Source organism: Nycticebus coucang, chromosome 18 (assembly GCF_027406575.1).
Source record: "Nycticebus coucang isolate mNycCou1 chromosome 18, mNycCou1.pri, whole genome shotgun sequence".
NCBI classification, from domain to species: Eukaryota; Metazoa; Chordata; class Mammalia; order Primates; family Lorisidae; genus Nycticebus; species Nycticebus coucang.
In genome coordinates this window covers 45,257,702-45,283,382 of record NC_069797.1, presented here as the reverse complement: position 1 = coordinate 45,283,382, position 25,681 = coordinate 45,257,702, and the positions used below count along the sequence as shown (strand labels likewise).

Genomic DNA, 25,681 nt, shown 5'->3' with positions numbered 1-25,681 from the left:
TGGGTTTGAACCTACCACCTTCGGTATATGGGGCCAGTGCCCTACCCACTGAGCCACAGGTACTGCCCACCAGCTATTTTCTTGTTGTAGTTGTCATTATTGTTTGCCAGGCCTGGCCAGGTTGGAACCCACCAGCTCTGATGTACAGCCAGCACCCTAGCCGCTGAGCTACAGTCACCGGGCCAGTGGACCCTAACTTCTTTTTTTTTTTTTTTTGAGACAGACCCTCAAGCTGTCGCCCTGGGTAGAGTGCAGTGGCATCACAGCTCACAGCAACCTCCAACTCCTGGGCTCAAGCGATTCTCCTGCCTCTGCCTCCCCAGTAGCTGGACTACAGGCGCCCGCCACAACGCCTGGCTACTTTTTGGTTGCAGCCATCATTGTTGTTTGGCGGGCCCAGGCTGGATTTGAACCCGCCAGCTCAGGTATATGTGGCTGACGCCTTAGCCTCTTGAGCCACAGGTGCCGAGCCAAAAAAGACTTTTCTTTTTTCTTTTTGCAGTTTTTGGCCAGGGCTGGGTTTGAACCCACCACCTCTGGCATATGGGGCCAGCACCCTAGTTGTTGAGCCACAGGCACCGCCCCACCCTAACTTCTTACACTCAGAAAAGCTGATCTTTTAAAAGGACTGTGCCTGGCCTTTTGGATCTTAGTCTGAACATGAGGCCCTCTCCTTCCCCCTGAATGTGCTTGCACTTTAACCCTGAGCTCTGGTGGTCAGATTGAAGGCAGAGAGGTGGTTGAAAGGTATTTAGGGGCAGGCATTCCTGAAATAATCAGTTCAAGAGTGACCCACGGCCACCTTGAAGGTCAATCTCTAGGGAGGGTTAAGGAACGTGGTCTTGCTTTAGACCCTGGAAATACACACACAGCCCAACTGGGGGTCTGGGTTGCCCAACAGAAAGTAGTGACCCTGGCACTCACTGTCATAGAACACGAATCAGACTTTATACCAAAACGCCAGTCTTTCCTGGTTTATTTTGTTTTTTTGTTTGTTTTCTTTTTTGGCAGTTTCCCTCTGTTGCCCAGGCTAGAGTGCCATGGCATCAGCCTAGTTCACAGCAGCTTCAGACTCCTCAGTTCAAGCCATCCTCCTGCCTCAGCCTCCCTCCTGAGTACCTGGACCTCCAGGCATCCTCTAGAATATCTGGCTAGTTTTCTACTTTTAGTAGAGACAGGATCTCACTCTTGCTCAGGCTGGTCTTGAACTCCTGAGCTCAGATGGTTCTCATGCCTCGGCCTCCCAGAGTGCTAGGATTACAGGTGTGAGCCACCGCCCCCAGCCCCGAAATGCCAGTCTTTCTAGCAGCCCTCCACTGTCCAGGCTTTGCCTCCTGGATAGTCGATGCAGACTTTGCGGGGAGAAAGGTGGAGAGCAACAGTGTTCAGGGAGGGGACTTTCTCTTTTGGGATGGTCACATGTGCCACTTCCAAGGGCTGAAGGTGGAGCTGAGCCCCATGGTGCAGGTATCAGAGGAGGAACACATGTGCGAGTCACCCAAAGGAGCTCTGTTTACCTCGGGCTGCTGGAGATGAAGGTGCAGCACGGTTGGTAATGGGACCTAGGCAGGGGACAAGCCCAGGCCTGCTGGTCAGAAGCCCTGGCTTTTCAACATTTTCCTGCCACCTACATAGGGTCATGGCAAGATACTTCCTTTTCTGGGTCTTGGTTTTCTAATCTATATAGAGGTATTTTGGTAGTTTTCAAACTTTTTTTCTTTTTTTGAGATAGAGTCTTACTGTGTTGCCCTGGGTAGAGTGCTGCAGCATCATAGCTCACAGCAACTTCAAACTCTTGGGCTCAAGCAATCTCCTGTCTCAGCCTCCTGAGTTGCTGGCATTGCAAGCGCTCATCACAATGCCCGGCTAGTTTTTAGAGGCAGATTCTCACTCTTGCTCAGGCTGGTCTCGAACTCCTGAGCTGAAGCCATCCACTTGCCTCAGCATCTCAGAAAGCTAGGATTACAGGCTTGAGCCACCTCATCCGGGCAGTTTTCAAACTTTTTATTAATCATCAGAACTTTTTCATCCCCCAGTGAAAGTTTACATATGGGAAGCAAAGCAGATGAAAGCAGAGGTGTTGAGGCTGGAGGTGCGGCATGGGGCCAGCTTCCACATATTCATCCTCTCCTTTGTCCCAGGCTACCCCAGGGTCTCTTTTCTGGATTGTCAGGAAAACAATTCGAAAAACGCTGACTTTCAGAAGGTGCAAGCTGTCTTTTTGGTTGACTGCAGAGTGGAATTGTTGTTTTAATTGAATCAGTTACCAACATTTTAAAATCAGGACATTTTTCTTCCTCTTTTTAAAAATCAGGAGATGGGGCGGTGCCTGTGGCTCAGTGAGTAGGGCGCCGGCCCCATATGCAGAGGGTGGCGGGTTCAAACCCAGCCCTGGCCAAACTGCAACAAAAAAATAGCCGGGCGTTGTGGCGGACGCCTGTAGTCCCAGCTGCTTGGGAGGCTGAGGCAAGAGAATCGCGTAAGCCCAAGAGTTAGAGGTTGCTGTGAGCCATGTGATGCCACGGCTCTCTACCCGAGGGCGGTACAGGGAGACTCTGTCTCTACAAAAAAAAATAAAAAATAAATAAAAATCAGGAGACATAGCACTTTGGAGCCTGGACTTCTGTCCCCACAGCTTGGTGGTGGCGGCCGCTTTCAGAGAGGGTAGGGACTCCTGGATGGAGGAGAAGAGCCCTGACCTGGCCCTGGAGGCCCTCACCTTGGCAACCTTTGGTTAGCTTAACCCTCTGAGCTGAGATGCTGTAGAAGGTTATCAAGTGAAGATGCTAAATTGCTTTATTCCATTTCCTCAGAGGGCTAAGGGAGAAGAGGAAAGATTATGTTACCAAAAGAAATAATCATTTTAGACTAACAGGCGATCTATTTTAGCCCTCTATGGAGGACATGTGCACTGACTTCTCAGTGGGTAGGGGGGATCTTTGAGAATCAAGGGCATGTTGTATGTGTGGAGTAGCAAGGTATTTTAGGGATATTTTCAAGTCACTGAAGCATTTTTTTTTTTTTTTGTAGAGACAGAGTCTCACTTTATGGCCCTGGGTAGAGTGCTGTGGCATCACACAGCTCACAGCAACCTCCAACTCCTGGGCCTAAGCGATTCTCCTGCCTCAGTCTCCCGAGTAGCTGGGACTATAGGCGCCCGCCACAACGCCCATCTATTTTTTTTTTTTTTGGTTGCAATTCAGCCGGGGCCGGGTTTGAACCCGCCACCCTCAGTATATGAGGCCAGCGGCTTACCGACTGAGCCACAGGCGCCGCTGTCACTGAAGCATTTTATTAGGTCCACTGACACATTTCCTGTATTTCAAAGCCCTAGGTAGCCCCAGGCCATGGTAGCCACCTATTCCAAAGTTCTAGATACAAAAAGATTTTGGAGTAGGATGTATTCATACAGAATAGAAGTGTCCTCCAGCCAGCAGCTGGTTGCGCTGTGGGATAAGGGGTAGCAGGCAGTGGGCATGTCAGGATTTCTCCCATAAAGACCCCGCCCTCCCATTCTCAGCTTTCCCCTCTTTCCTTTGATCCTGCCTCATCCCAATAAGGCCACCAGGGAAAAGGGATCCAGCTTTCATTCCAGGGTACATCCTCGCCTTTACTTTATTGTGTGTTGCATTATAGGCATTTTTCAGGATTGCCACACAGTTGTTCAGTTTGTGATTCTGACCGGCAGGGTGACATTCATGCTGTGGCCATGTTATGGCTGACCCGTGTCCCTGCTAGGGGGCAGTGGAGCCATACCTTTCCCTCTGTTACTGTGAATAGGAACAGGACAAACAGAATATAAGGGTACATACAATTAGGTTACATTGTTTGCATTTCTTAGATAAAGTCCAAGTTGTAGTTGAGCCCTTCACCCAGGAGGTATGCCGTGTACCCCTACATTGAACCTGTTCCCTGACAGCTTACCAAATCCCTTCTTCCCTTCCCCATTTTTATTTATTTGAGACAATCTCACTATGTTGCCCTTGGTAGAGTGCCGTGGCAACATAGCTCACAGCAACCTCAAATTCTTGGGCTTAAGCGATTCTCTTGCCTCAGCCTCCCAAGTAGCTGGGACTACAGGCACCCGCCACAATGCCTGACTATTTTCTTATTGCAGTTGTCATTGTTGTTTAGCAGGCCCAGGCCAGGCTCAAATCTGCCAAACTCGGTGCATGTGGCTGGTGCTGTGACCACTGTGCTATGGGTGCCGAGCCAGCCCTCCCCCTTTTTGAAATTATTTTTTTAGAGATGGGGTCTTGCCTAGGCTAATATAAAACTCTTGGCCTCAAGTGATCCTCCCATAGTGCTGAGCCACTGCACCTGGGCCCTTTTATTTTTTGTAGCTCTTGCACAGAGAGGCCATATCCTTTCGTTCTAGGCCCCAGGCCTGTGCCCCGGTCTCAGCTGACGCTGTCCTCCTCACAGAATCCCCAGCTCAGCTGCTCCCCAGGATTTTTCTAGAAAAGCACTGACAGTTTCTCCCCAACCATCCCCCAGTGGCCCCCTCCCACTTCAAAGATCCCACCCAACCCTCCCTGCTTTGCCCCTTAGTTTCCTTCCTCTATTCTAATCTCTGAGCCCTTAGGAGCCCATAGAACTTGTGCCTCACAGTTTGGGGGCCCCAGGCACTGAACTTCAGTTCAGAATCCTGCCTCCCCCCCACCCTAGGACTTTAGAATTTGCTATGTTATATCCAAATAATCTGCATGACTGAACTGTCCCACAGTCTGCGTCCCTTATCAATCCATAGGGACTCTGCGGAGACTTTCTCCCTTCCTGGGAAGGGGGTGGTGATGGGGAATTACAAGACCAGGGTCTAGTCCTGGTAGACCCCCCAGTCGTTGAGTGGCCCAGAGCTAGCCACATCCCCTCTCTGGGTCTTTCTACTCACCTTTGAAATTAGAGCTATTCTTTGAAAGGTTTCCAGTGCGGATGATCAGTGAGCCCCAGGACAGGTCAAGGCTTCAACGCAGGGAATCGAGAGGTAGGAAAGTTCCCTCCTTGCCCAGCTCTGTAAAGAGAAGTGACTTTAGCTGTTACCTGGGGGAGCTGGGTCAGTTACTGCAGAGACCCCTGGTTCACAAGAAAAGTTGTGGCCTTTGTGGAGGTTGGCCCAGCCATCTCTAAATCACAGATTGTTCATAGTGAATGTAGTTATCCTTTGTAAAGATTAAGATTTGGATGGGCGGCGCCTGTGGCTCAGTGAGTAGGGCGCCGGCCCCATATGCCGAGGGTGGCGGGTTCAAACCCAGCCCCGGCCAAACTGCAACAGAAAAATAGCCGGGTGTTGTGGCAGGCGCCTGTAGTCCCAGCTGCTCGGGAGGCTGAGGCAAGAGAATCGCATAAGCCCAAGAGTTAGAGGTTGCTGTGAGCTGTGTGACGCCATGGCACTCTACCCGAGGGCGGTACAGTGAGACTCTGTCTCTAGAAAAAAAAAAAAAAAAAGATTTGGCTATAATTTTCTCTGGATTCACTTTTGTTTCTTTTGTCTTCCACAGGGCGGACCGGGTGGTTCCAGCACTGGATTTGGAAACTTCGAGGAAATTGGGCCCCTTGACAGTGATCTCAAACCTCGAAGAACCACCTGGGTACAGTGAGGACAGCCCCTAGCTGAACCTGCCCTGTGGCCTCCCAGAGGCAGAGCCCCACCCACCCTGCTCTGTTCTGGGTGGGGCCCCAGGTGCAGCAAGGCCCCAGCTAAACATTTCCTCTTCTGGGAGTGCTGAGGCCCTGCGTGGGCTCTTGTCCACGTGCCTGCTCTTTTCCAGATTCCCCTATTTCTCAGGACAGTTTTTATTTAATTTAGATACAGTCTTTGTTGTTCAGGTTAAGTGCCATGGTGGCATCAGCCTACCTCACAGCAACCTCAAACTCCTGGGTTCAAGCAACCCTGCTGCCTCAGTCTCCCTCGAGAGGCCCTAACATTGGGCAACCATGATGATGCCTGGCTAATTTTTCTATTTTTTTTTTTTTATTTTCTTTTTTTGAGACTGAATCTCAAATTGTCACCCTGGGTGGAGTACTGTGGCATCACAGCTCACAGCAACCTTAAACTCTTGGGCTTAATGATTCTCTTGCCTCATCCTCCCAAGTAGCTGGGACTACAGGTGCCTGCCACAATGCCCAGCTATTTTTTTGTTGTAGTTGTCATTGTTCAGCAGGCCCAGGCCGGATTTGAACTTACACCAACCCCAGTCTATGTGGCTGGCACCCTAACCACTGAACTACAGGTGCTTAGCCTTTTTCTTTTCTTTCTTTTTTTTTTTGCAGTTTTTGGTTGGGGCTGGGTTTGAACCTGCCACCTCCGTCATATGGGACCAGCTCCCTACCCCTGTGAGCCACAGGTGCCGCCAGCCATTTTCTATTTTTTTTGTTGTTGTTGTTGAGACAGAGTCTCACTTTACTGCCCTCGGTAGAGTGCCATGACATTACACGGCTCACAGCAACCTCTAGCTCCTGGGCTTAGGCGATTCTCTTGCCTCAGCCTCCTGAGCAGCTGGGACTATAGGCGCCCACCACAACACCCGGCTATTTTTTTGTTGCAGTTTGTCTGGGGCTGGGTTTGAACCTGCCACCCTCAGTATATGGGGCCGGCGCCCTACTCACTGAGCCACAGGTGCCACCCGCCTTTTTCTATTTTTTTTTTTTTTTTTTTTTTGTAGAGACAGAGTCTCACTGTACTGCCCTCGGGTAGAGTGCCGTGGCGTCACACGGCTCACAGCAACCTCCAGCTCTTGGGCTTACGTGATTCTCTTGCCTCAGCCTCCCGAGCAGCTGGAACTACAGGCGCCCGCCACAACGCCTGGCTATTTTTTTGTTGTAGTTTGGCTGGGGCTGGGTCTGAACCCGCCACCCTCGGCATATGGGGCCGGTGCCCTACTCACTGAGCCACAGGCGCCGCCCATCCTTTTTCTATTTTTAATAGAGACAAGGTCTGGCTCTTGCTCAAGCTGTCTTAAACTCCTGAGTTCAAGTGATTCTCACACCTTGGCCTCCCAGAATGCTGGGATTACAGGTGGGAGATACCACTTCCCGCCTCTCAGGACAGTTTATTAGTCACCAATCTCTCTTGCCTTTTCCAATTTAATGACCTTTGTCTCCATCATCGCACACCAGCAGACACCCAGGACCACGCATTACGCCCCTGTTGGCCATCTCTGCAGTATCAGGCTCTAGCGTCCCACCCCCGACCACGACTTCCAACCCTTTCCTGTCTCCCCTGGGCTCCTGTCTTGCATCTTGACTTCACCCAGACTTCATCCTTCAGCCCCTTCCATCTCACCCCCCCCCCCATTCTTAGCATCCTTTCCTTCTCTAACCCCTGTCTGGCAGACTCCCTTACCCCCAGCACCCTTACTCTGTTACTGTCACTTCTAGTAACAGTCACAGAGTGCCCCACTTGCTTGTCCTCAAGCCTCCCAGAACTAAAAGAGCAATATGATGGGACATATGTGCATCCTCTACCAAGCAAGGTGTGAGGAGACCGGGGCCCTTGTCCTGATGCTGCCATCACTTTGGACACGTCCTGGGCTCTTTCTGGGCTTTAATTTCCTGATCAGTAAGGATGGCTCTGGACCATGTCATCACTAAAAATTCCTTCATATGTAAACTTTTTTTTTATGTCAGTTATTAATATATATATATATTTTTTTATTGTTGGAGATTCATTGAGGGTACAGTAAGCCAGGTTACACTGATTGCATTTGTTAGGTAAAGTCCCTCTTGCAATCATGTCTTGCCCCCAGAAGGTGTGGCACACACCAAGGCCCCACCCCTCTCCTTCCTTCCCTCTCTCTGCTTTTCCTTTCCCCCACCCCCGACTTAATTGTCATTAACTGTCCTCATATCAAAATTGACTACATAGGATTCATGCTTCTCCATTCTTGTGATGCTTTGCTAAGAATAATGTCTTTCACTGCCATCCAACTTTTTTTTTTTTGAGACAGGGTCTTACTTTGTTGCCCTAGATACTGTGCCATGGCATCATAGCTCACAACCACCTCAGACTCTTGGGGTCAAATGATTCTCTTGCCTCAGCCTCCCAAGTAGTTTGAACTACAGGTGCCCATCACAATACTCAGTTATTTTTTTAGAGATGGGGGTCTCACTTTTGCTCAGGCTGATCTTGAACTCTTGAGCTCAAACAATTCACCCACATCGGCCTCCCAGAGTGCTAGGATTATAGGTGTGAGCCACCTTGCCCAGCCTAAATTTTGTAGTCTTTTTTTTTTTTATTATTTTTTGCTAATCAGGCCCAGGTAAGCGAAACTGTCTCAAAAAAAAAAAAAAAAAAAAAAAATCAGGCCCAGCTCAGCACCTGTGGCTCAAGCGGCTAAGGTGCCAGCCACATACACCTGAGCTGGCAGGTTCGAATCCAACCTGGGCCCGCCAAACAATAATGATGGCTGCAACAAAAAATAGCCAGGTGTTGTGGCAGGCACCTATAGTCCCAGCTACGTGGGAGGTAGAGGCAAATCGCTTGAGCCCAGGAGTTGGACACAGCCCAGTGAGCTGTGATGCCATGGCACTCTACCCAGGGCTACAGCTTGAGGCTCTGTCTCAAAAAAAAAAAAAATCAGGCCCAGGTGAGGTTTGAACCCGCCACCCCTGCTGTGTGTATAGAGCAGGGGCAGTGCACTAACTATTCAGCTATGGCACCTACTTTTATTTTTATTTATTTATTTATGTTTTTAATGAGACAGAGTCTCACTTTATTGCCCTCGGTAGAGTTCTGTGGCGTCACAGCTCATAGCAACCTCCAACTCCTGGGCTTAGGCGATTCTCTTGCCTCAGCCTCCCGAGTAGCTGGGCTACAGGTGCCTGCCACAACGCCCGGCTATTTTTTTTATTGTGGGTTTGGCCACGACTGGGTTCTAACTCACCACACTCGATATATGGGGCCAGTGCCCTACCCACTGAGCCATAGGCACCGCCCACACTTGTAAACTTTTATTAATGTAACTCAGCCTCTTTGGAAAAGGTATTGAATAAAATGCATTCTTGAAGTGTATGGGGAAGCCCGCACAATGTGGAAGGAAGTTGGATTCATCTTGAAGAAAACTGATGTGTGGTGTTCAGACCTTGAGTGTTGCGTTGCCTCATTAGTGCATGCACTGTGCCTGCATGATTCCACCTGCACTTGTGTGTTGCCTGGAGTGCATTTGTATTGTACGAAAGGTGACAGTTTAGATTCTTTGATCACCATATATGTATTAGTCTTTCTTGCCTCTTCTTTTTTTTTTTTTTTTTTGCTGTAGTCTATGTTCCTGTTATTTATTTTTTAAAAATCCCTTTTAACAACAAGGGTATCATCACTATGCTGATATGCTTGGCTAAACAGGTATAAAATGATCAAAAGATCACTGGTAGGGCAGGGAGCCATGGCTCATACCTACAATCCTAGCATTCTGGGAGGCCCAGGTGGGTAGATCGTTTGAGCTCAGGAGTTTGAGACCAGCCTGCGTAAGAGTAAGACCACATTTCTGTTAAAAAAAAAAAAATAGAAAAATTAGCTTGGGCCCGCCCCGCGCCATGGCTGCCCATAGGCTCATCATGGTAACCCAGCAGAGGCCTTTCCACTTGGTGGTGTTTGGCGCCTCTAGCTTCACCGGCCAGTTCATGGCCAGGAAGTGGCCCGGGAGCAGGCGGTCCCGGAGTGGAACTCCCGCCTGCCCTGGGCCATGGTGGGCCGCAGCCAGGAGAGGCTGCAGCGAGCGCTGGAGAGGGCAGCCCTGAAGCTGGGAAGACAAACACTATTGTCTGAAGTTGGAATAATCATTTGTGATATCGCTAATCCAGCCTCGCTTGATGAAATGGCCTAACAGGCAAGGCAACAGTTGTCCTCAACTGTGTAGGACCATATCGATTTTATGGAGAGCCTGTAGTAAAAGCATATATTGAAAATGGAACAAGTTGTATTGACATCTGTGAAGAGCCTCAGTTTCTGGAACTAATACAGTGGAAGTATCATGAGAAGGCTGCAGAAAAAGGGGTTTATATCATTGGAAGCAGTGGCTTTGACTCCATTCCAGCAGATCTGGGAGTAATGTATACCAGAAATAAAATGAATGGTACTTTGACTGCTGTGGAAAGTTTCCTGACTATACACTCAGGACCTGAGGGGATGTGCATTCATGATGGTACCTGGAAGTCAGCAGTTTATGGTTTTGGAAATCAGAGTAATTTGAGAAGACTACGAGATGGATCAAATCTGAAACCTGTTCCAATTGTTGGTCCAAGATTGAAAAGAAGGTAGCCAATTTCTTTCTGCAGAGAACTCAATGAATATTCTATTCCTTTCTTGGGATCTGATGTGTCTGTTGTGAAGCCGACTCAGCGTTACTTGCATGAAAATTTAGAGGAATCGCCAGTTCAATGTGCTGCTTATATAACTGAGGGAGGCATGGCCTCTGTTATTAAGCTGATGCTTGCAGGACTTTTCTTTTTAGTTTTTGTGAGGTTTGGCATTGGAAGGCAACTTCTCAGAAAAATTCCCATGGCTCTTCTCCTTTGGCTATTTTTCAAAACAAGGTCCAATGCAAAAACAGATTGATACCTCATCATTTACAGTGACATTCTTTGGTCAAGGATTTAGCCGAGGCCTTAGTCCTGGGAAGAACAAACCAAATGTCAGAATTTGTACTCAGGTGAAAGGACCAGAGGCTGGCTATGTGTCTACACCCGTAGCGATGGTTCAGGCAGCTGTGACTCTTCCCAGTGATGTCTCTGATCTTCCTAAGGCGGGTGGGGTCTTCACACCTGGAGCAGCTTTCTCCAAAGTTGATTGACAGACTCAACAAACGTGGCATTGAGTTTAGTGTCATCAGCAGCTCTGAAGTCTAAACAATTGAAGAATTAATTGAAGTCCTAAAAGTGCATGAATTAACAACTTCTGTATTTGATATTTGAAATTCTTCTATAAACCTGACTATATATGGAAAAGATTGTCAAATCTAAACTATCTAAACATTAAAAGCAAGAAATTGTACTTACCCTAAATTTCAAATCTCAGCTGGTTTTGTGATCTTTGCTTACCTAATATTTGACTTACTTTTTCACTGAAATGTTCCTGGAAAATTGTTATGGAGGAGCTGGCAGGTCTCATGGTGGAGGAGGTGTCCATATCTTTCTTGTTAACTGCACCCCACGCCTGGCATTCATCAGGGCAATAGCCGGCTTCCCTTGGCCCGGGGTACAAGTGAAATCTCACCTTCCAGTGAGTTTGTCTATGTATTATGAGAGCCTTTGCTGAACCAAGTAGCACTTTTTGCTGTTTTAGCCTAGTTTTTCACCCATCTATACTGACTGGCTTTGGCCTATTACCAAAGTTGTATAGTGGTGTGGCAGAGGGTTGTCAGTGGGTGGTTTTGTGTTTGGACCTGCTTGTGTTTTGGGGTAGTAGTAGCAATGTGGTCTGACCTGTTTACTACAAATAATTGGGCTTGTCATTCTTTCTTTCCCTGTTCTGTACCTGTGATTCGTTTTAAGGATAGAGTTCGTAAGTTTCTATTGGTTTTTTTCACTGCCTAAGCAGAATTTTTCTCTAATTTACTTTCTGTCTTTTAACTAGGTTTTCCACTGAAGCCCTAAAATAAAGCAAAGGACTCATCCTTTTGTAATGAGCATATAATAAACATTACCTAAGTGTTAAACAAAAAAAAAAAAAGAAAAATTGGCTGGGTGTCGTGGCTTATGCCTATAGTCCCAGCTGCTTGGAAGGCTGAGGCAAGAGGATCGCTTGAGCCCAGAAGTTTGAGGTTGCTGTGAGCTAGGACAGTACAGCACTGTAGCCTAGGGCAACAGTGAGACTGACTCAAAAAAAAAAAAAAAAAAGATCACTGGTAGCTGGGCAAGGGGATGTGCACCTGTAGTCCTAACTACTCGGGAGGCTGAGGCAGGAGGATCACTTGAGTCCAGGAGTCAGAGGCTGCAGTGAGCAATGATTACTCCACCTTGCTGTGACCTGGGTAACAGAGAGACCTCTTCTCCCAGAAAAAATAAATAAATAAAAAGATAATTTGTGACAACTGGGGCTGCAACATTTGGTTTTCCTCTCTGGCATGTAGCTACAAGCTGCCAGTCTCCTGTTTGTGGATAATCCTGTGGGCACCGGGTTCAGTTATGTGAACAGCAGTGACGCATATGCCAAGGATCTCGCTACAGTGGCTTCAGACATGATGGTTCTGCTGAAGACCTTCTTTGATTGCCACAAAGAATTCCAGGTAAGCAAAGACTCAGGGACAGCTAAGTAAAGGGCTGGGTATAGCAACTCTACATCCATCAGAATAAATGTAAGCTTAACCAAGAGTTTAATACACAGATGATTTCAGAAAAAAAACTTTTTACTCCCAAGATTGGGTTGTGGGCTTTTGTTTTTATCATTGCTACAGATGGTTTTGTTGTTGTTGTTTGTTTGAGACAGAGTCTCACTTTGTCACTCTCGGTGGAGTGCTGTGGCATCATGGCTCACAGCAACCTCAAACTCTTGGGCTTACGTGATTCTCTTGCCTCAGCCTCCCAAGTAGCTGGGACTATAGGCATCCACCACAATGCTGGCTATTTTTTTTTTTTTTTTTTTTTGTAGAGACAGAGTCTCACTGTACCGCCCTTGGGTAGAGTGCCGTGGCGTCACAAGGCTCACAGCAACCTCTAACTCTTGGGCTTACGCGATTCTCTTGCCTCAGCCTCCGGAGCAGCTGGGACTACAGGCGCCCGCCACAACGCCCGGCTATTTTTTTGTTGCAGTTTGGCCGGGGCTGGGTTTGAACCCGCCACCCTCGGCATATGGGGCCGGCGCCCTACTCACTGAGCCACAGGCGCCGCCCAATGCTGGCTATTTTTAGAGACGTGGGGGTCTTGCTCTTGCTCTGGCTGGTCTCGAACCTGTGAGCTCAGGCAGTCTACCCGCCTCGGCCTCCCAGAGTGTTAGGATTACAGGCATGAGTCACTATGCCCAGCCTAAAGATGGTTTTTAGCTTGAAAGAATGACCCTAGAGTCAATATTCTAACCAGACTTGGTAATCAGTTAAGGGGGAAGAGACAAAAGATTTGTTTTTTCTGGCTTTTACTCCCGGTAGATATTTGAAGTTAATTTGTGTGAATTAAAAGGCAATCAGGATGTTTATTGTTCTGTAAATTTTTTTTCTTGCTAGACAGTTCCATTCTACATTTTCTCAGAATCCTATGGAGGAAAAATGGCAGCTGGCATTGGTCTCGAACTTTATAAGGTAAAAAAGAAATGACTTTGTTGTTAAGATTTTGGACAGAAAACTGATTATGTTACTTTTTGTATTCATCTGATACTGAATGTACTTTGGATTGCGCCAGGTACATGTGAGTAAGATTAAGTCAGTAGTAATAACCATGAAAAATTTCTCCAACTTTTGGGTGGCACCTGTGGCTCAGTGAGTAGGGCGCCGGCCCCATATGCCGAGGGTGGCAGGTTCGGAACCAGCCCCGGCCAAACTGTAACAGAAAAATAGCCGGGTGTTGTGGCGGGCGCCTGTAGTCCCAGCTACTCAGGAGGCTGAGGCAAGAGAATCGCTTAAGCCCAGGAGTTGGAGGTTGCTGTGAGCTGTGTGAAGCCACAGCACTCTACCGAGGGCCATAAAGTGAAACTCTGTCTCTACAAAAAAAAAAAAAAGAAAGTGTTTATTACAAATTACAGATGGGTTTAAAGATTCTTTAGTTTACAATTGACTGAAAGAGGTAGGCTCTAATAGACCAGGAGTCAGCAAAAAGGAATACTCAGTTAAGGTAAAGGTTTGTTAATCAGAGACAAACTACAGGACATGTGCCCCAATGTAAGTGGTTTGTTGTGTTTGTTGAGGACCTGCAGATATGTCTTGTGTAGCCTTAGGCCTGTTAATGAGTCATAAAGGGCATCTCTAAGAAGACGGGGGGACTTGATGGGGTATGTCTGATCTCCTTTCTCTTGGCTAGCAGCTCAGTTTTAGGGGCTCCCCATGGTCAAGAGGATGTTCAGTCAGTCAGCCTCTGGGGGGAGGGGGTGGTGGTTTAAGATTTTATTTTCGTTCACACCAGTAAAGCCATCCTCACCTACAATGAGGAGCTAGTGAGTCGGGGGAGAATCTCTGTGGAAAGAGGCAGGCAGAGACAACAGGTTATTTTAGATGGAAACTAAACCCTAAGCACAGACCTTTGTATTTTGCTAATGCTGCATGCATCTGCTGTTGAACTGTAAGTGACCGATAAAGACTCTGGAAGTAAGGAAAAAAAGAGTATTTTATGACACATGAAGTTCAAATTTCAACATCCATAAACAAGGCTCTATGAGAAGGCTCATGTTTACATACTTCCTGCGACCGCATTACATCTACGCTGGCAGAGTTGAGTACTGACAACGTAGACTGCCTTTGGTCCTAAAATAGTGAACAGCTGGCCTTCTATGGAACACATTGCTGACCTTTGTCATAGGTCATGTGCACTTAGTTTGTATCAAATTATGAGACACATGATGTCTAGATCTAGCCCAATCCCTCTATTAAACTGTTATGGTCTCTTCCTGGGCAGAAAATTATGGGAATGGTGTTATTTTTCCACTCTGTGGATGTTCAGCTCCTCATCCACCTTTCACCCAATACTTTCAACGTCAGTTTGTAATTCTTACCTCAGTCAATTATTTCATTAGGAGTTTCATACCTGTGCTTTTCTCTTCCCATAGCTGTGTCCCCAGATGTTAGCTGCCATTTTTCTGTGAGGCAGAGCTTCCCTCATCACCTGGGACTATTTCAGTTCCTTCTGGAAAAGCCAGATAAATGCATGATTCTTTCTTTTTAATTACTAATGCTCAAAGTCCAGATATTCATTGTTGTTTTAGCTCTCTATAGCTTGTGCAATTTACTCAATTCAAAATTCAAAAAATGTAACAAGCAAGGCCAGGTGTGGTAGCTCACACCTATAATCCTAGCACTCTAGGAGGCCAAGGCAGGTGGATTGTCTGAGCTCAGGAGTTGGAGACCAGCCTGAGCCAGAGTAAGACCTTATCTCTAAAAATAGCCAGGCATTGTGGCCAGTGCCTGTAGTCCCAGCTACTTGGGAAGTTGAGGCAAGAGAATCACTTGAGTCCAAGAGTTTGAGGTCACTGTGGAACTCTGACAAGTAATCCTTCTGCCTTGGCCTCCCAGAGTATTAAGATTATAGGCATGAGGTACTGCGCCTGGCTATAACTTTCTTTTTTTGTAGAGACAGAGTCTCACTTTATGGCCCTCAGTAGAGTGCCGTGGCATCACACAGCTCACAGCAACCTCCAACTCCCAGGCTTAAGCGATTCTCTTGCCTCAGCCTCCCGAGTAGCTGGGACTACAGGCGCCCACCACAACGCCCAGCTATTTTTTTTGGTTGCAGTTCAGCCGGGGCCGGGTTTGAACCTGCCACCCTCGGTATATGGGGCCAGCGCCTTACCGACTGAGCCACAGGCGCTGCCCATAACTTTCTTTTTCTAAAAGTTAACATAAATATACCTTGGAGATTGCTCAGCACCCCTAGCACAGCAATTATAGTGCCAGCCACATACACCAAGGGTTGTGGGTTCAAACCTGGCCCAGGCCAGCTAAACAACTGCACCACCAACAACAAAAATAGACGGGCATTGTAGCAGACGTCTGTAGTCCCAGCTACTTGGGACGCTGAGGGAAAAGAATTGCTTAAGGCCAAGAGTTTGAGGTTGCTCTGAGCTGTGACACCATGGCACTCTACCAAGGGGGCCATAGTGAGACTTTGTCTCAAAAAAAAAATATATATGTATATATATTTATTTGTATTTATATATACACCTTGGAGATCTTTTCATGTCAGTCTGTAAAGGGCCTTCTTATTCTTTTTTGAAGTTCCTCGTGTACCATGGAAATAACCATACTTACTCTGTCTTATTGAGAAATGTTTAGATTGTTTCCGGTTTTCTGCTACTGGACAGATACATTACTTTAAAAATGAATAAAAGGAACAGAGAAGCATGAGCCGCTCACTAGTTCCCAGCCTCCATTCTCCCCTCCAGGACATCCTGAGGGAATTTCACAATCTTCCAGACCCTGCTACTTGGCAGGGCTGACTGTACCCACAGAACTCCCCAGGGCACCTTGGGAGAAATCACAGACAAGGTGGGGGGAGGCGTCCCACCTTAAGATGACTCAGGGCTGCCCCCCCACTCCACACACAGGCTGCTAACACCCTGTGAATAAGGTAGAAACTCAAACATTTCCTACTCGTTTTGCAAATGGCAGCAGGAGAAAGTTAGACTGGCTCTCTTGTGGGTATCTCTAGACTTTCATCGCCGGGAAGTTTGGAAAGGGTGGGCAGAAGTTCTCTGTGCTCAGGAGAGGCAGTGTGTTGAGGCTTGGTTCCCTTCCTCTGTGGAGGGGGAGGAGGGCTGTGGATCACCATAGTGAGATTGTTTCTTGGTTTCTCTCTTAGGCCGTTCAGCAAGGGACCATCAAGTGCAACTTTTCTGGGGTTGCTTTGGGTGATTCCTGGATCTCCCCTGTTGGTAAGTATGGAATTTTCAGGCATTTCTTACCTTCCTCTTTGCCCATCTTTTCCTGGGACTTTGTTGTCCAGATCCAAGAACAAGGCAAGAAAATACTGTGGGTCCTTGAAGAAGTCATTACAGAAATTGTTTGCCACAGGAGCATCCAAAAATTTTGCAGACAGAGCACCTGCCATAGGCCTCTAAGGGCTGAACTGAGTTTTCTTAGTTTGAGTCTCAAAAGAATCAAATTTTCCAGTTGAGACATTCTGAACACTCAGGCAATGAAACATGCCTCTGACACATGGGATGAGGGGCCTCTTAGGTGGTCAAACACAGGTCTGTGTGGCTCAGCATGAAGGTAAATCTGTTTTGTCATCCTGCCCCATCTTTCACCCTGACTCTGGCCTGAGGTTTGGGGTGAAATTTCCATCTGTTGCTCATGTTGGCGAGACAGGGTTATCATTGGGTCTTGCAAGTCAGAGGTTTGTGGTTTCATAACTGAGCATCATTGTTGGGAGTGCACATAAGAGTTGTTTATGTTGCAGACACCCCGGGTGTGGCTGCAGTCTTCTGAAATAATCATCCTGGTGGGCCTCACTCTAACCAGGTTTCTCAACCTGGGTGCTGTTGATGTTTTGGGAGGCTGTCCGGTCCCTTGTGTGATGTTTATCAGCAGCAGCATCCTTGGCCTCCATTCATGAGGTGTCAGTAGCACCACTCCAGTGTGACAATCAAAAATGTCTCCAGATACTGTCAGATGTCCCTTGGGAGACAAAACTCTCCCTGGGGCAGAACTATTATTCTTTTATTTATTATCGCTTGTTTGTTTGTTTTGAGACATTCACTTTGTCACCCTTGGTGGAGTGCAATTGTGGTCATAGCTCATAGCAAACTCAAACCCTTGGGCTCAAGTGATCCTCTAACCTCAGCCTCTTGAGTAACTGGGACTACAGGTGTCTGCCACAATGCCTGGCTATTTTTTTTTTTTTTTTTTTAAGAAAGTCTCCCTCTTACTCAGGCTGGTTTCAGAGTCTGAGCTCAAGCAATCCACCTGCCTCCTCCTCCCAGAGTGCTAGGATTACAGGCATGAGCCACCAGGCCCAGGCAGAACTATTAGTCTAACCTAATAAAAGGTGACTTCTTTTATTTATTTATTTATTTATTTACTGAGACCAAATCTTAAGCTGTTACTGTGGGTAGAGTGCGATGGCATCATCATAGCTCACAGCAACCACCAACTCTTGAGCTTAAGCAATCCTCTTGTGTCAGTTTTTCTATTTTTATTAGAGAGAGGGTCTTGATCTTGCTTAGGCTGATCTTGAACTCATGAGCTCAAGCAGTCCACCAGTCTTGCCCCCCAGAGTGCTAGGATTACACGGGTGAGCTACTGCACCTGGCCTTTCTTTTTAAAACAAACAAAAAAAAAAAGTTTTGGGCGGTGCCTGTGGCTCAAGGAGTAAGGTGTTGGCCCCATATGCCAGAGGTGGTGGGTTCAAACCCAGCCCTGGCCAAAAACTGCAAAAACCCCACAAAACTACATGAAAAAAAACAAGTCTCACTCTCTTGCCCTGGGTAGAGGGCCATTGCGCACAGCAACCTCAAACTCCTGGGCTTGAGCAATCCCCTAGCCTTAGCCTCCCAGGTAGCTGGGACTAGAGGCATGTGCCACAACACCCAGTTGGTTTTTCTGTTTTTAATAGAGATGGGGTCTTACTTTTGCTCAGGTTGATCTCTAACTCCTGAGCTCAGGCGATCCTCCCACCTCGGCTTCCCAGAGTGTTAGGATTACAGGTGACAGCCACAGTACCCGGCCTAAAAGGTGACTTTTCACAGGCAAAACTAAGTATAGAAAGCCAGGTGCAGTGGCTCACGCCTGTAATCCTAAGGGGGACAACAAAGTGAGACTCTGTCTCAAAAAAAAAAAAACTATATAGAGTTAGAAATCAAAAGAGAAGTCGACCCTGATGGAGGTAGGGGAATAAGCTGGAAAGGGAAATGAGGGAACTTTCTAGACTGTGTCTTGATTGGACTGATGGTTACTTGGACATGTGTACCTATCAAAACTCTTTGAAAGGCACATTTGCAATTGTTGATTATGGCTCAATTTTTTTTTTTTTTTTAATGCTACCTTTAGAAAAGGTAATATTTTCCCCGTAAAAGGTAGAGATCTAGCTTGTTACAGAGCCTTGTTCTGAATGGATTCAGGATATTTTTTTGATGCTATTTGAATGGTTATTTCTCATCCTCATGCTTGGCAGCTCCAGGGCAAGACTGAGATGGTATGAAACTGAGTCAGCACGGAGCAGGGTGGGGGGAGGGGGGCTGCTCCCTTTTTCTCCTCCCTGCAGGGCCTCATGGGACATCAGAGGCATGAGATTCTAGCAGATTTCTTGTCAAAGGTTGCCCTGTTTCTTACACTGATGGTGAGACAGTTGCCATCAGGTTAGCATCAATCAGGTCTTGCAACTCAGAGGTTGGCATTGTCATAACTGAGCATCCTTGTTGAGAACACAAAAAATATGCCTTAAAATTGCAACACTATCCCTCACACTTCCTCATGGGTCTCCTTACAATTTCACAATAGCACTTAAGTATCCTACTTTGCATGTGCTGACTTCTTTTAGTCCCTACAACTCCACGGGGGATGGATGCTGTTATTATCCTAATTTTGTAGATGATGAAACTGAGACTCAGAGAGGTTAAGCAACTTTCTTAGAGTCATCTAGCTAAAGTGATAGACCTGGCATTCAAACCTAGGCAGCAGGTGCTGGAATCCATGCACTTAACCACTGTGCTGTATTATCCCTGCAACATTAGGAAGTTGAGCCTCCTGGCTTTGCAGGCTTTGCAAGTGCTAAGAATCATCCTGCCTGGAATCTACCTTTTTCTCTTTGCCATTTATTATCCAGTTCACCTTATGAATCTCCTGGTCCAGATCTTAATCCACCTTTCTAGAGTCACATAAATATCTCCCCTCTCACCCAGAAGTGTTCCTCATTGAGGGGAAAATACTGTTATTTATTTGTTCATTTTGAGACTGAGTCTCACTGTGTCATCCTCAGTGGAGTGCTGTGGCATCATAGCTTACAGCAACCTCAAATTCTTGGGCCTAAGTGATTTTCTTGTCTCAGCCTCCCAAGTAGCCGGGACTACAGGCAACTAGAATAACACCTGGCTATTTTTAGAGATGAGGTCTCACTGTGGCTCAGGCTGGTCTCAAACACATGAGCTCAGGTAATCCACTACCTCAGCCTCCCAGAGTGCTAGGATTATAGGCGTGAGCCATCTCACCTGGCCTTGTTTATTTATTTATTTTTAAAAACAGGATCTTGCTATGTTGCCCAGGTTAGGGTGCATTGGCACAATCATAGCTCACTGCAGCCTCGAACTTCTGGTCTCCGGCAATCCTCCTGCCTTAGCCTGACCAAGCACATAGCACCATGCCCAGCTTACAAATTTAAATTAATTAAAATTAAATACAGTTAAAATTTTAGTTTCTTAGTGGTGCTATCTACATATCAGGCACTCAATAAACACATGTGGCTATTGGCTGTCATTTTTGACCACATAGATGTAGGATACTTGCGTCATTGTAGAAAGTTCGAATGGACATAGCAGGCCTGCAAATGTCGGCCAACTAGGACCCATGGGTCAAGTCCATCCTGCTATCTGCTTTGGTAAATATGTTTTTTATTGGAACACAGCCACACCTGTTTATTTACATACTGTTTATGGCTGTTTGGAGGCTGTTAAGAACAAAATTGGGTAGTTAGAACAGCTGGCTCATGGAGCCAAAAGTATAACATTTACCATCTATCCCTTTGCAGAAAAAGTTTGTCAATCTGTGGTCTAGACCAAGCAGGGAATGGGATGCATTGAGCAACTGCAAGAGATTTTGTATTTCAGAAATACAAAATGGACTTGAAGGTTAAGCTGCAAAGGTGAATGACAGCCAGCTTATCGAGGACCTGGTATTTCTATATTTCTCAGGGTGTGCTCTGAAATATACCAGTCCTTTGATGTACTATTTATTTAGAGGGCTCCATTTTCTTTCTTTTTTTTTTTTTTAAGAGACAGAGTCTCACTCTATGGCCCTCAGTAGAGTGCCGTGGCCTCACACAGCTCACAGCAACCTCCAACTCCTGGGCTTAAGCGATTCTCCTGCCTCAGCCTCCCGAGTAGCTGGGACTACAGGCGCCCGCCACAACGCCCGGCTATTTCTTGGCCGCAGTTTGGCCGGGGCCGGGCCTGAACCCGCCACCCTCGGTATATGGGGCCGGCGCCCCACCGACTGAGCCACAGGCGCCGCCCAGAGGGCTCCATTTTCACATAAGCTTTGGAAGTGCCAAATCCTCGCTCAACCATCTCTAGGTTGATAGATACATTAAAGGCTCTGAGAAGTCCTATGGTAAAGAAATGTGTTTATTTTGCCCAGCCTAAAATGTATTTAATTAAAAAGTCATGTTTTTTGCAACCTGAGCAAGAGTGAGATCTTGTCTCTACTAAAAATAGAAAAAATTAGCCAGGCGTAGTTGCTGTTACCTGTGGTCCCAGCTACTTGGGAGGCTGAGGTGAGAGGATCACTTGAGCCCCGGAGTTTGAGATTCCTATGAGCTGTGACTCTACAGCACTCTAGACTGAGGTGACAGAGTGAGACTCTATCTCAAAAACAACAACAACAAAAAAAAGTCATGTTTTTCCTTCTAGATTAAAATCCTGCAGAACTGAGGTTATTTGAAACATATTTTGAGATCCTTGGCCTTGGAGCCTCTGGATGCTTTTAAGCAATGAAGCCATACTGAAATGTGCTTTGTAAATTGAGGCCCTTAGCTTTTGTTTGTTTGTTTGTTTGAGACAGAGTCTTATTATGTCACCCTCGGTAGAGTGGTGTGGCATCACAGCTCACAGCAACTTTCATCTCTTGGGCTTACGCGATTCTCTTGCCTCAGCCTCCCAAGTAGCTGGAACTACAGGCGCCCTCCACAACACCCGGCTATTTTTTTTTTTTTTTTGCTGTTGTTGTATTTGTCATTGTTGTTTAGCAGGCCCAGGCCAGGCTTGAACCCTCCAGCCCCAGTGCATGTGGCTGGTGCCTTAACCACTGAGCTACAGGCACCGAACCAAGACCCTTGATTATTGGCAGGTCTCTCAGTGGCACTTGTCTTACCTAGTGATAGGACTGTCGTGAGGTTGTCCACAGCAAGGCGACTGTTCTCTTCGAGGACAGGCATCGTGTTGCTCATACGTATGTCTCTCAAGCTCTTTGCTGCCCTCAGGCCCCAAGGACATTCTCAGTATGTTTGTGGGACAGGACTGAGCTGATTGGTAGTATAGCCACAGACGCTTGAGTTACAAACTTATTAGTCTTCATCCTTATTTAGCTCCTTGGCAGAAGCTAGTGTCTACAAGCCGGAGGAGCAAACAAGATGCAGAGCAGAAATGTGAGGGCGGGGAAATATTTTAAGCTGTCAAAAAGCCTGGAAGTCTGCAGATAAGAACCTCTACCCCCACACTCCTAGCCTGCTTCAGGGGATGCTGTCACTGGCTGTGACTCACTTGCTGGGCCAGTACCAGGCCAAGTTAATGTGTCAACAGTCCTTAGAGTCAACCGAAGGGCCCCCACACCCTCATGCCACCTTCCAGCCACGGAGATGTCAGCTGGCCTGCTGCGTGGGTACAGGTGCAGAGAGGGGCCTTCAAATCTAAAACCACTGGGTTTCTTGCTCTCATCTCCTTTTGCTTTGGATGGAACCCAGTTGTCTTTCCAAAGACAGGCCCACAATACACTTAAATTGTATGCTTAATTTGTACATGCGTTGTTTCCTTTAGATGCGGTGCTCTCCTGGGGACCCTACCTGTATAGCATGGTAAGTAGATGAGTCCCCAACTCTTCACTGTCCATAGTAGACACCCCAAATGACCTCTTCTGGCTATGTCCCTAGTAAGGGGGAAGCTAGATGAGTTTGCCTCTGTGGTTCACACTACTCTTTTTTTTTTTTTTTTTGTAGAGACAGAGTCTCACTTTATGGCCCTCGGTAGAGTGCCGTGGCCTCACACAGATCACAGCAACCTCCAACTCCTGGGCTTAAGTGATTCTCTTGCCTCAGCCTCCTGAGTAGCTGGGACTACAGGCACCCGCCACAACGCCCGGCTATTTTTTGGTTTGCAGTTCAGCCGGGGCCGGGTTTTGAACCCGCCACCCTCGGTATATGGGGCCAGCGCCTTACCAACTGAGCTACAGGCGCCGCCTGGTTCACACTATTTAGAGACTATTAATCCATATCAAATTAGGAACACAAAGCAATAGCCAGCCTCAGGCACAAATCGAAAGACAATCAGTACAGTTATTACACTTTTCCTGGCATAAGGCACACAAGTTTTCCATTCCCTAACTATTATAAGAATTTTCAGCTATTCAAAAAAGTTGAAAGATCGCTGCAAACACCTAAGTACCCCCCCCATCTAGATTCGGTTAACATTTTGCTGTGTTTCTTCCAGTACATCTGTGACTTATAACAATGTACTTTCTTTTTTTTTTTTGGAGACAGAGTCTCACTATGTTGCTCTGGGCAGAGTGCAGGGCACAGCTCACAGCAACCTCAACTCTTGGGCTGAAGCGATTCTCTTACCTCAGCCTCCCAAGTAGCTGGGACTACAGGTGCCCACCACAACGACCAGCTATGTTTTTTTTTTTTTTTTTTTATTTGGCCGGGGCTGGGTTTGAACCCGCCACCTCCGGCATATGGGACTGGTGCCCTACCCGCTGAGCCACAGGCGCCGCCCCCAGCTATGTTTTTTTTTGGTAGTTGTTATTGTCGTTTGGCAGGCCTGGGCTGGGTTCAAACCACCAGTCTCAGTGTATATGGCCAGCTCCCTAACCACTGATCTACAGGCACCGAGCTATAACAATGTACTTTCATCTGTGAGCGCCTATTCCCTTCCTCCCATGCTTTCTGCTGCCCTTCCCTCACTGAGGCAGTGTCAGAGTGATGTTCCCAAGTAAAGTGGCCCTTTTGGTTTTTCTGTTTTGTTTTGTTTTTTTTGAGACAGAGTCTCACTTTGTTGCCCTCGGTAGAGTGCCGTGGCGTCATAGCTCACAGCAACCTCAAACTCTTGGGCTCAAGCGGCTCTCTTACCTCAGCCTTCCAAGTAGCTGGGACTACAGGTACAGGCCACAACGCCAGGCTATTTTTAGAGATGAGGTCTCACTCTGGCCGAGTCTGGTCTCGAACCTGAGATCTTAGCAAGTCCACCCATCTCAGCTTCCCAGAATGCTAGGATTACAAGCGTGAGCCACCTCACCCAGCCTAAAATGGCCCTTTTGGTTCTTGGTTTGCATTCTAGTCTCTTCTTGAAGATGAAGGTCTGGCAGAGGTGTCTCAGGTTGCAGAGCAGGTCCTGGATGCCATAGAAAACGAGAAATACAAAGAGGCCACTCAGCTGTGGGGGAAAGCAGAAATGGTCATTGAACAGGTAGGAGCTGCAGGGGCCAGTCTGCTTGCCTTTTTATGGTGGATACAAGGGTTGATGTTGCCGGGATTGGGCTCTATCCTGAGCCTTCTTGCAAATCTGGAAATAATTGCATGCTAGTGATAAAGCTGTTGTATCTGAGCAATGATGTAGTGGCCCCTTACAGTGTCAGAAAGCCGCCTAGTCCTGCAAGACTTGCTTGTCCTTGACTGAAATGTCTGGATTCTATAAGAAAGACTGTATCTTGCAGAGGTGAGAGTGTAGTTGGGAGACAGCAGATTCCCTTATTCGAACCTTTGCCAAGTAACATTCTGACTCCAGTAAGCAGAAGGGAGAATGTATTCGCCAAGGATTTGGGTGGACTCTTTGGATGTATAGCTCTGTTCTCCTTATAAATCAACACACAGGCCCTTGGTTTTCTCCTGCAGGGTCTGAACTCTGCTCACCAGTCCTTGGAGAGCTGCCTGATACAGCTGGTTTCTGAGCCTTCATCACTGTATTTTTCTTAGTATTTCTTTTTTTTTTTTTTTTTGAGACAGAGTCTTGCTTTGTCGCCCTCGATAGAGTGCTTTGGCATCATAGCTCACAGCAACTTCAATCTCTTGGGCTCAAACGATTCTCTTGCCTCAGCCTCCTGAGTAGCTGGGACTACAGGTGACCACTACAATGCCCGGCTATTTCTTTAGAGACAGGATCTTGCTCTTCCTCAGGCTGGTTTCAAACCCTTGAGCTCAGGCAATCCACCCACCTCGGCCTCCCAGAGTGCTAGGATTACAGGTGTGAGCCACCTAGCCCAGCCTGTATTTCTGTTTTGTTTTTTTTTTCTTTTGCAGTTTTTGGCCAGGGCTGGGTTTGAACCCGCCACCTCTGGCATATGGGACCAGGGCCCTACTCCTTTTGAGCCACAGGCGCCACCCCCTGGCCTGTATTTCTTTCTGATCTGAGCAAATTTACAAAGTTAAAGCTGTCCTTGAATAAGATGGAGAACCATGTTTCTTTCTGTTTTGCAATTTTGATGATAGAAAAATAAAGAAGACAAACAACCACATATACTTTTCTATTTCAGAATACAGATGGAGTGAACTTCTATAACATTTTAACTAAAAGCACTCCCATGCCTGCAATGGAGTGGAGTCTAGAATTCACCCAGAGCCACCTACGTGAGTGAACCTTGAAGTTGTTAAACCCTGTCTCAGCCTCCATGCAAGAAGAACCCAGTTCTTTAAAAGCTTCATTTATTAATGCATACTTTACATACCATGAAATCCACTCATCGTAAGTGTTTTTTTAGCATATTCGCAAAATTGTGCGGTCATCGCAACAATCCAGTTTTAGCACGTTCCCGTCACCCCAAACAGATCCCACACGTCTGTTTGCAGTCCATTCTCATTCCCGCTCCCAGCCACCAGCAACTACTAATCTGCTTTCTGTCTCTCTAGATTCCATTTATATAAAATGTTTTGTGTCTGGCTTCTGTCACTTAGAATAACGTTTGAAGTTTGGAGACCAATGTCTATACACCAAATTACAATGTCACTTCTCTTAAAGGCTGCATTTAGTAAGGCTTCTTTCAGCACTGCTCCACTTTGGATGCAGAATGCCGGGTTCTCCTTCCATAAGAAGTATACAAAGGCTGCAGGAAACCCCTGCATTCCATATCCTAGATGATTTTCTTTGGCTGTTCTGGATAATCCCAGTAGCCCCAAAGTGCATGGAACGCACATT

The 25,681-nt window shown here is 46.9% G+C and overlaps 1 protein-coding gene and 1 pseudogene across 1 annotated transcript in view; both read left to right on the top strand.

Annotated features, from left to right (window-relative positions):
- SCPEP1 (serine carboxypeptidase 1) overlaps positions 1–25,681 on the top strand; it is a 36,870-nt gene that overhangs the window by 4,109 nt on the left and 7,080 nt on the right. Inside the window, exons 3-9 of the mRNA XM_053570391.1 lie at positions 5,499–5,588; positions 12,066–12,221; positions 13,152–13,226; positions 16,432–16,504; positions 22,316–22,353; positions 23,831–23,959; positions 25,023–25,116. Coding sequence (XP_053426366.1) covers positions 5,499–5,588; positions 12,066–12,221; positions 13,152–13,226; positions 16,432–16,504; positions 22,316–22,353; positions 23,831–23,959; positions 25,023–25,116 — 655 coding nt within the window. The remainder of the gene's footprint in view (positions 1–5,498; positions 5,589–12,065; positions 12,222–13,151; positions 13,227–16,431; positions 16,505–22,315; positions 22,354–23,830; positions 23,960–25,022; positions 25,117–25,681) is intronic.
- Positions 9,326–11,668, top strand: LOC128570854 (saccharopine dehydrogenase-like oxidoreductase; annotated as a pseudogene).